Source organism: Olea europaea, unplaced genomic scaffold (genome assembly GCF_002742605.1).
Source record: "Olea europaea var. sylvestris unplaced genomic scaffold, O_europaea_v1 scaffold2107, whole genome shotgun sequence".
Classification (NCBI taxonomy): domain Eukaryota; kingdom Viridiplantae; phylum Streptophyta; class Magnoliopsida; order Lamiales; family Oleaceae; genus Olea; species Olea europaea.
In genome coordinates, this window is record NW_019239015.1 from 170,186 (window position 1) to 181,422 (window position 11,237).

The 11,237-nt window shown below is 34.0% G+C and overlaps 1 protein-coding gene across 6 annotated transcripts; it reads left to right on the forward strand.

Annotated features, from left to right (window-relative positions):
• The first annotated feature begins 3,367 nt into the window (after positions 1–3,367).
• Positions 3,368–10,871, forward strand: LOC111380205 (protein WHAT'S THIS FACTOR 1 homolog). Of its 6 annotated transcripts, none has more exons than XR_002700147.1 (5): positions 3,368–3,452; positions 3,696–3,917; positions 7,195–7,950; positions 8,666–9,558; positions 10,384–10,871. XR_002700147.1 is itself a non-coding variant. In XM_023003698.1 (4 exons), exons 3-4 carry the CDS (start codon positions 7,507–7,509, stop codon positions 9,503–9,505), a joined length of 1,284 nt encoding a protein of 427 aa, XP_022859466.1. In that variant the 5' UTR covers positions 3,368–3,452; positions 3,696–3,917; positions 7,195–7,506; the 3' UTR covers positions 9,506–10,871. The 6 variants fall into 6 exon arrangements, 4 of the variants coding, with proteins under 4 accessions (XP_022859466.1, XP_022859468.1, XP_022859469.1 ...); XR_002700148.1 differs by having other exon boundaries at positions 10,478–10,871; XM_023003698.1 differs by having other exon boundaries at positions 8,666–10,871.
• Positions 10,872–11,237: the final 366 nt, after the last annotated feature.

Below are 11,237 nucleotides of genomic sequence, written 5' to 3' on the forward strand. Positions count from 1 at the left end.
ATCTCAAACCTTTAAAGGAAACTCGAAATGAGGGACTGGCGAGAAGAATAATGGAAGATAGGAAATGAAGCATGTCACCGCTGGCAAAAGGAGTCGACAACCACCTGTGGCTTTTCTTTTTCTTTTTTTATCAAACGAAAAGAATTCTAGAGATGAAATGGAAATTCAATGCAAGGAGTAACGGAACAGGGTACCTTTTAAAAAAAAGTTCTAACCATAACACAGCAAAAAATTATTAAAAACATCCAAAAAAATTACAGAATATTAGAAAGGATTTTTACCTCTTTTTAATCCAAGTATTTGGGGAAAAAAAAACTTACAATCTGATCAACAATTATTTTTTCCAGCATTTGAAAAGCGAGATCAGCATCACCAATCTGTGACAAGCAAGAGCACACAACACTAGTAAAAGATTTAAATGTTTCCCAATTTGACCTTGCTTCATGATAGGATAGATCTCTTCCGCAACACAACACAACAAAATTCAATATTTATTTGAATGACCATAACAAAGATGAGTTTAAAAGGAGAATAAGAGAAAATAAATGCAAAATCCTACAAAAAAAATGATGAAAGATTCTTCCGAGGAAACATCAGATACTCCTAATAGAAAAATATAATAACCTGACTTTGTTGCAATCCTACAACAGATAGTGGTTGTAGACAAAGTTCTTTCAGAACTTGATGCATCATCAGACCCAATGTTAATAGTTTGGAGCAAGGTAGTGTTAGCTTTTTGGTTACTGAGTTTTAAAATCCAATCTTTTCGAATTTATTGTTGACATCCTCATTATTGATCTATTTCAAAACTTTATGTGGACTCGTGTGAATTTCGTTATAGATGATTTTTACTATATTAGAGAGGCAGAGCGATAGGCCATAGTTAAATCACATAATAATGCTTTAGAGGTTCTTGAGGAGACATGTTTATGGACTAACTGAAACAAGAAGAAGAAACCTTAAAAGAGGAAATTTATTTCAAGTTCTTTATATCAAGGAATGTGCCTTTGGATCAGTACACTTGGCGGTAGCAATTGATGGTACACACAGTAAATCAAATGCGATAAGTGTACTTGCAAATAAAAATATTCAGGAGCTTCTATAAATGATCAATTAATTTAAAAGAAACCATATTTCTAGAAAGTCGGTGCAATAATAAATACCTAAATGGATATTTATGTCTGGACTGGTATAATTGTCTTTCTTGGCATATTTCAAATCATTTTTATGTCCGTTTTGCTGTAATTTGATGGGTTATCATGAATATGTAAAGTAAGACAGGCAAGGATAACTCATAATTTTTAGAGCTGAAATAGCAGAAAAGTATTCACGGCAACCACCTACAACAGTTATCTTCCCCGTGGACCAGACTTAAAAAATAAATGATATGAGAGAAAATCAAATCGAATCATGTGCACTTATGTAGAGTTGAGGCAACATGTATTCAACCAACCATGGCAACAATTTGAAGATCCAGCATAATGTAACAATTATGAAATAGTTAGACCTATATCACGTGCATCTCTATTACCTTCATCTAATTTAGAGATGAATCATGTACCCAAAACCACAACAACATCTAAATGATAATAAAAGATAATACTAAGACATATGCACTTTCAAATAAGAGAATCTTTGCCAAGATTTGACTCAAAAATCTCAAACATAACCTATGACCAATAATGAATTTGTCCCCAACCCTTATCAAAATTAGATCAGTAAGAAAGAATACAGAATCTAAATTAACCAATTAAAGCATAAACCTCAGGTCAGATCAGATTTATATACTTGAATCAATAAAAATTTACCCAAGTCTAAGCCGTTACGGAAAATGAGAAAATCATGCAGATAAAACAATTTGTGACATGGATGACCTAATAATGTAGCATGATTACTGAGGTACAATTCCTAAATTCTCCAATTGAGCTAGCTCATGATGATCGGTATAAACACGAAGTCTTTTAATTTGTCAAGAATGTCCATGAAAAGCTCAATTGTTAGCCCTGCAATCCTATGCCTTCATTGAATCATAAAAGAATGCCATATTGCTGAATTCTCTTAACAAAGACATAAAAGTAGTAACAACGTGGGAGGGAAGAAACATACTTGAGGAACAACACAGGAATCAAATACTTAAATACATTATATCAAATCTATCCAATAAAACATGCATGTAAGTAAAGGTTCAGTGCATATATGAGAACTTAATTCTAAAGTCAAAAGATATTAAATTTCCCTTCATCAACCTTGACAATTTCTTGTAGTGATGAAAACTACTTTGAAATAAACCCAAAATGTGAATAAATCTAATGCTATAAAACGATAGAAACGGGCGTAAGAGGCATCAGTTGAGTGTCTAACATGTTTTATAGCAGCACATCTGACAAAACATTGATGTTCAATTTAACCAAGATAATAACTTCAAAATAAAGAAAACTACAAAATTTGAAAGAGGAACAAATATATAATTTTTTAAATGCAAGATAATTACAATTGTGTACTTTTCTATATAAATAAATAACTATTAGAATTATAAATCTAAATTTGACCCATTATAATTTTACATAATTTTTTGTAAAAGAAACTGGTACAAATGTTTAGAAATCTTTGACCGTCTTATATTTTTGGTGCAAGCATTTTAATCTTGGTGCAAAAGTTCTAAATCTTTGCATTCTTAGCACAATTAGTTCTTTAGAATGGATCCCTCCAAAAATGTATAAAAATTTTACCTCAAGGCCAACATTGTACAATGAATGTAGAAAAATTTCCTCTTTTTCTAAAAAAATTGCAAAAAAAATAAAGAAAACACCAACCTCAATATATCAGTTATGGTCTTCGTCGGCAGTGGAGGGATTGACGGCGGTTGTCGACGGCTGGGCGTTGGACGATTCGAATGCCAAGAAAATCTCGCCTTTCGCCGGTTCGTACGACGGAGGGAAGTGAGTTCGCCAAATGCTTTTGGTCTTCATCAGTGGTGGTGAAAGAAGGGAATGTGTGAGAGAGATGACAATTCCAGTGAGAAAGGAGAATGTGTGAGAGAGATGAATGTGTTTCAACAATGGTTTCTTCTTCTTCTTTGTGTGGGTTGTTTTACCCTCTTCACTGTTTTTATTTTTTATTTCCATCAATGATTTAGTAAACTGAAATTTCACATTTTTTATACAATTTTTTTGATTGGTCAAATCTCATTTAATTAGGACATGTAGGGTATTTAAAATTATCTTTAAAGACAAACATGTTTAAAATTGTCTAAAATTGACATTCTTACAATGTAAAAAAAAAAAAAAAAAGATGACATTTTTGTAAATACAAAGTCAAAAGTTGACTATTTTAATAATTTACTCCTTTTTAAAATACCCATGCTAATATTAGTCTCAAGTTACAGCCGCCGGAGTACACATCGGTACAACCCACTTCACACCCGGCCCGGCGACTTCTAGCTGACCACCGAGGTTTTATTTTTTTTCATTTTTATTCTTCTTAATTTTGATAACTTATGCAACTTGGGGTTTTGATCTTTTCTGAATATTGAAGTAAAATACATTTTTTTTTTTTTTTTGGGTGGATTGAAATGGTGAAAAACTAAACCTTTGTTTGGTGGGATGGAATTTTGAAATGTGGATCAATACTAGAAATGATTCCAAATTTGAATTGAATTTATTTTCATAAATTTCTAATCCCGTGCGCCATGCTAGTGACAGGAAGACTGTGTAATTTGAGGACCCAAATCCAATTCATTTTCTTCTATCATCACTTCAGTCCCATCCGTGCGAGTCGCGACCAAGGCCATCGCCATCTCTCGCCCCACTGCCGGTCAGTCCGCCCCTCAGGCCTGCTCTCCGTCACCACACCTCGCCACCGGCATCGGCTCCCTGACGTCCCCGTTCACGCGGCGGTCCATCCCTGTTGTTCCGAAGGTAAAACCCTAACCTTCTAATTTTTCAAATCTTAAAAAAAAAAAAAAATGATGCATAGTTGCTGTTTTGCCAATGTTCTTGTCTGGCTGTTCATTTATTCGATGGTCATGGCAAAACCCACCTGAAATTGAGGGCTTCTGTTTGATATTTGTTTCTTAAATTGAGTTGCTGGGGATTATGCGTTTTGTTTCATAATTATGCGATTGAATTGCTGGGGATTATGAAATTATGCCTCTTGATTTGTTTCATAATTATGTGATTTCATTTGTATAACTGAGGCGATTTACTGGGGTTTTTCTCTCAGTCAATTCTTCTGTAATTTGAGGGTTTAATTTTATTGGGGAATAAATTTAAAGAGACCACGAAAAGAGTAAAAGGGGATGAGTTGATTTTCTTCAGTTCCCTGCTGCTGCTTTGCTAATTGCCTTCATGCGTCAACATTCTCTTCAGTTCCTGCTTTGCCTTTATTCTATTCGTATTGAGTTTGTTTTAATTGAAAATTTGAGTTAATTTTATTCCTTTGGATTACTTGAATTGAATTGAAAATTTGAGTTAATTGCCTTTCATTACTCATTCAGGAACTTCAATTGCGATGGCTTTATCCATTTTCTAAATGATCTGGCATTCTAATTTTTTGGTATATAGTTCATACCAGATGACATGGAACTTCACTTAGGAGACATCAGACATCCCTAATTATTTGACTTCACATGGATCTGTATGTATCCCTAGCATCCCAACACCCACCCCTGCTTCATGTCTTGCCTGCTTGTTTCTAAGTTTAGTTTCAAGGTGCATTGGGACACTCATAGTCTTTTCCCTGGTTAAAATTCAGAAAGACTGTGAAGTTCAGCTAAAGATTATTGGAAATCGAGTTTATGCTACAGAAATTGTATGCAATCTATCTCATTTATACACTTGTCGCCTTGTATTCTATAAAATTTCATCTGAGTAATGTTACTTTTCTTTTTCCGTTCTTTTGTTAGTGTTGAACTAGAGTAGAGATCCATTTCTTTCTATTGTTGCTTGGCTGAAGACATTTTTACCTTTTAGCAGCGAAAGACAGAAAAATAACGTTATCCTATGAAACAAGGCACGAAGATTTAATGTGATTGTGTTTTGTAAAATCCTAATCGCCTTCTATTTTTTCACAACTTTTATGTCCGTCCCCCAACTCAAAATATCTGCGTCTATCATTGCAATCTATTGTCTGCACAAGCGTCTGCTAATTTGAGTAATGTATTGATTGAATGCTTGGTTATGCTTTTGTTGTAGAATTGTAGTTATTGGAACATTGTTTTGCTTTCTTTGTATTTTATTCTTTGGGTAAAAAATCTTCGATGTTGTCAGCTTTTGAATGGAATTTATATGAAGCTTTGGGGCTTTATATTTATAAAATAGTGTTAAGCTTGGGTTACCGAACCAAAGTTCCATTGATTTATTTGTGTTGTAAATTAAGTTTTTAAAGGGTTAGGGTGAATGGAGTTGAAGAAATATAGGATTGGTGGTTGTGTGAATTGATGGATTTTGTAATATTTCTCGGTCATATAATTTTATTGTGTTTTTCTTATTGGATATGAACTTGATTTCGTATTCTAAAGGTTAGAACTTTAAATAAGAAAATAATGATCACTAAAGAGCTTGGTCTAAGAGCTCATCTAATAAGATTTTTCAAGACTTGAACTTATAGATTTTGAAAAGTTTAAACAAGCAATTCGACCCATTTAAAATTCAAATAAACATGTCACTATGCCCCCGTTTGACCCCCTAGTAATTTTCATTCCATTACATTTTATTTTTCTCTTTTCTATTTTCAACCACACAATTTTCTATAAAATAATGTTACACGTAAATCGAAAACTTTACCTTCTTTTTTAACCACTCATTTATCAAAAAAATATTATTCCACCTATTAATTTTTCCACAAAATGGGGGCCAAACGGGGTCTTATATGTTGGGGTAAATTTTGGTTAAAATTCATGTTGCTACAATATAAAAAAAAATATAAATAACACATGAAGACTTGGATTATCCATCTTAACAATGTTGACCTTTTAAAATTAAATATCTAGATTTAGCCATTGTGGTTTAGATTAAAATCAAATTTTTAGTAAGTTTTGATAAAAGTTGATGAAATGTGTAGTTGAAAATTTGTGAGTCCATGAAATGTGTGATTAAAATTAATTGTTGATTTTGACTTAGAATTTTTAGTAGATTTTTAATCTAATACCAAACGGGCTTATTATGCTTTAATTTACAAAATTTTATTGAGTTGCCTTTTACAATGAGTTTCTGCAAGTTCATTTTTTAATTTGATGCAGATTAGACTGCTAGCCAAAGTTATTCATGCTTAAATATTTCTTATTGCAATTAAACCATGTGGGCAGCTGAATATTGTGCTAAAGTTCTGAATTTAAATTAAAGTGTCTACTGTTATTTATTGTTATGGTGTTGTCGCTCTCTTGTTTTTGAGTAATGTATAGAACTAGAAAGATCACTTTTTTTAGCAGTTTTTAATTTGATGCAGATAAGACTGTTACTAAAAGTTATTCATGATTAAATATTTCTTCTTGCAATTAAACCATCTGGGCAGCTGAATATTGTACTAAAATACTGAATTTAAAATTTTTCAGTGCCTACTGTTATTTATTGTTAAGGTATTGTTGCTTTCTTGTGTTTGAGCAATGTATAGAACCAGATAGATCACTCTTTTTTAGCAGTTTTAACTTTGTTGCGTCAATAATGTAATGCTTTCAATAGATGGGAAAAAATGAAAAATAAAATTCATTCCTGCTATGAATCCTGTCAAATTCACCCATAGGACCAATGGTGGCCATTGCTGGTCCTCATGAACTAGCACGGGTAATACTGGGTGGGTACAACCATGCCACCTGTGTTAGTAGTCCAAGGAGATTGCTTGGCTGGAAGGTTAAATTCTACAGCCCAACAAATGCAAGAGTGAGTCAAATTGGAGTATAAATTAGAATTAATTATTCCTTTAGGTGAATTACAATCCACTTTAGACTAATCTTCAATTGTAATTTGTTCTGAACTCGGTATATTAGTGTATATTGCATATATAATGAAGAAGAGTGCCAATTATTCATTCAATAGCTGTGATGATGAATACTTGTCTAATTATTTCCTAATTGCAGGTAACTCAAATGTTATTACATGATACATTTTTGTAGATAGCTTTGAACAATCAGTTTGAGAACTTTATTTTGTCACTTGTTGAAATGTGCATTTGATATGTTTGAGCTTTACTCTTTTGCAGGATTCACAAATCAAGCATGTCGTTGTGGTTTCATGAAATTTAGTTTTAGAATTCGCAAAACCAAGAGAGCTGGCCAGCCTTGATACTCACTTGTTTGAAACCTCAAATTGAAGTGTGGGTACAGATCACATCAAAATAGCAGGCCCAAATATAAACTTAGCCAGCCTGCTGCATAACCTATTAAAAATGTTCGTCATCTACAGAATCTCCCCCCTCCCTCTCTTCATTCTGCAACCAACAGGCATACTGAAATCCGCTTGAACACAAACTAATACGTTCATAATATAGAAGCATACCCACACTCATATACTCATGAACTTGGGAAAGAACTTTATCCATCCATTCATAAAATCAGCCCATTACAATTTCCAACAACACCGTACAATAGTAAAAGTGCGTTTAAAATGGGTGAAAAACCGCTCACTGGACCATATAATCGACGTCCAAACAGATCTTAAGGCTGCTTGTCTAATAAAAGATGCTATTACCCGCTCCTCCACAGGATACTTAACTGCAAAATCGCTTTCTGATTCCCAAAAGCTGTTGGGCCTCACTGTCCCGACTCTACGCTTCATTCGGCGGTACCCTACGCTGTTTGAGGAGTACCCTCACCCAAAATATCCGTCCTTACCCTGTTTCAGGCTTACACAATTGGCCCAAATGCTACAGGAGAGAGAAATGAGAGTGTTTGAGGAGTGCGAAGGTGATACTGTGGAGAGGCTTTGCAAAGTGCTCATGATGACCCAGAATAAAGTGGTAAATTTCCTTTTTTCCCCCATTTTATTTATGCATTATATTATTCATGTAAAAATGTCTAATTAGATTTAGAACTGCTAAGTAGGATTTTATCTTTTGAGGTTTGTACCATTTGTTATTTTGGCTATTGGAGTAAGAAGCATTGCATATTTCTCCAACTTTCCTTTCCTACAAAGTTAAGTAGTGAATAATTTTTTTATTATTTTATTTTATTTTCTTCGTGTGTTTATGGAGTGTTATAATTTGCTGAACTTGGAGAGTTGCAAATATGATTTATGTACAATAGGCTCGGTGAAAATGCAGAATATTATTTAGAAACATATCTGGCTAAAATGCCTTATTTGACCTTTTATCTTCCAAACTTTCAGTTCATTTTGAATCTTTTCTTTTTTCTTTTTTATTTATTTTTCTTTTTACTTTTTTGAAATTATAGTAGTCCAGAAGAAGTAATTGAGAAATGAGAGAAAAAGTTTATGCCTGGATCGCATGTGAACATAGTGAAACAACACTGGTTGGGACACCATAAAGTCCCGTCAACATCTTTATGAAACAAAAGTAAAATTTTCTGTGTATACTTAATTATGAAATTATATCAGACAGTAGGAGCATATAGAAAGCTTTGCTTTATCCGGTGTTATTAAAGGGGGAAAAAAATACCAGATTTCTTTGTTTATTTTTTGGATTTCTAACCACTCATAGTTTTACATGTTTACAGGTGCCTGTACAATCGTTGCATTCCTTGAAATGGGACTTGGGGCTGCCTAATGATTTTGACCGCAATTTAGTTAAAAAGTATCCAGAAAAATTTCGGGTTGTTAAGGAGAGAAATGGATTGGACTGTTTGAAACTTGTTCAGTGGCAGGAAGAATTCTCGGTTTCTAAGTTACAAGAGATCAATGAGAAGAGTGTACCCTTGAGCACAGATAATGCTAATAGTAATGGTCTTGTTGGTTATGGGAGATTTAAGAAGGGCAAGGCAGCGTTAGAGTTCCCTATGAGTTTTCCAAGGGGTTATGGAGCACAGAAGAAGGTGAAGGCATGGATGGATGAGTTTCAAAAGTTGCCATATATTTCTCCTTACGAGGATTCAAGAGGAATTGATCCAAATAGCGAGCTTATGGAGAAAAGGGTGGTTGGTGTGCTGCATGAATTTTTGAGCTTGACTATTTATAAGAAAACTAAAAGGAATTACCTGAGGAGCTTGAGGGAGGATTTGAATCTTCCGCACAAGTTTACTCGAATATTTACGAGGTACCCTGGGATATTCTACCTCTCACTGAAGTGCAAGACAACAACTGTGGCATTGAGAGAAGGGTATCGTAGGGGAAGACTGGTGGACCCTCATCCTCTTTCTCGCCACAGGGATAAGTTTCACTATGTAATGAGAACTGGGTTGGTTTATCGAAATAAAGCTGCAGATTTTTTACCCCAGCTAGACAATTTGGTTGAAAATGCTGAGAATGATACTGCAGAAGAAGAATCTGATGAAGAAGAAATTGAAATGGCTGGTGAATGCTATGATTCAGAAGCAGAAGTTGGTTCTGATGACGGTTGACATGCTAAAGAAGCTAGAATTTATGGAAAAAGGAAAAGACGTATACTCTCGAGGTAAGCGAAGATAACTATGATACAATCCATTCTTCATATCTTTGTTTTATTTAGTCAATGAGGATTGGCTAGTTGATAGGTTGTTGGAGCTAGTTTTTAAACCCACTGCTGATACACTTGAAAATCTGCTGTGTTCTTTTGGAATTTTTCAACTCCATATAATCAGAGCTTTATAGGTGACCCTATTGGCTAAGGAGGTGCAACTGTAAGATGGCATCTTCACTTCTAGGAATGAATTGGAGCGAGTTTTGTCATTGTAGTCAAAACTCCTGGGCAAACTAGGCCGATAGACTGGTCTATTGCCTAGGTTACTGGTGACACCAAGATGACATTAATCTCAATGTTCTTCTCTTCCATTCTCTCTTCCCCATTCTACCTTTTTCCCTCTACTTTTATTATATGTATATAGTGTAACATAGTTCTATTGTGCTGTTAAATGAATTTATACATTGTGTGTGTGTGTGTGTGTGTGTGTGTGTAATTTTTAGTTCTCATAAGGGCACAATAGTGCTCAAAATAAGTAGCAAGTTTATCTATGGTATTGTATACTATAAACTCAAGATATAGAATAATTGAAGTGAAAATTTAGCTTCAAACCTGGGCCCCATGGGCTTTTGGCCCTAGCTTGAGTCCCAGGTGGTTGCTAGGTGCCCTGCTGAATGTCAAAAAACTAATACTTGATAAGTGATCGACCTTTGAGTATCAATTCTAAAAGAGTTGATCGGATTACGTTTTTTTGGGGAAAAAAAAATCGTGTAGAAATATGTTCGCATTGATATATAATTTTCCTACAATGTTTATTTTGTTGACAACATTCTTCTCCAGGAACTTAAGTTTGTGGTGCCAATGCTCTGAGCATTCCTAGTGAAGCAATAAATTCTTGTGACACTGATTTTTGACTATTTCGAAATAATCACAGCATTCAAGAAAAGAAAACTGAAGAGCAAGAACTAGTCAAGAAACATTTATGACTTATGAGCAGCTTTTTCGATTTCGATTTCGATGGTGGAATGGAAGATGATTGCAGATCTGATATGGAATATGTGAGGATATGACAGACATCTTGAATGACTTCAGAGCTGGTTTTAGTTTATAAGCTTATTATGAACCCTAGTCAGGTTCAATTGGGAGACTTCCAACTCCAAAACTAACCATTGACAGGATGCACAGGCTACTATGGCCATTTTTTTAATTGTATCCATAAACTGCTTGTATACATTTTGTTCTAAATAAAGTTACTCCTCTTCATTATTTATGCAATCAAACCCAACCAGTGCAGTTGAGTTGATGAAAGAGATCATTCATTTTTTTTTCTTCTGCAATGTTGCCTTTTTAATTTTTTGAGTTGATAAATGTTGAAGTCGACTCATTTTTGAAAGATTCTCACTGTTTGGCGTAATTTTGTAGATGTGGATCTCATTCTCAGTTGCCTAGAAGCAAATCTTTCATACTTTCTTGTGAACTTTGATGAGAATAATTGCAATTAAAAAAATTTTGGACTTTGTACCATCAGTTTTCCTTTCTCTTTTTTTAAACGAAGTTTATAATTTATTATTTGACCTTTTGAAAATTAGTCATGTGGTGGGACCTTATCAAATCTTATTAATAAATAAGTACGCAAAAGAATGCTAAACTTGTCATTTGTCTTCTTTTTTTTTTTTTTTTTATCTCGTCAGTTC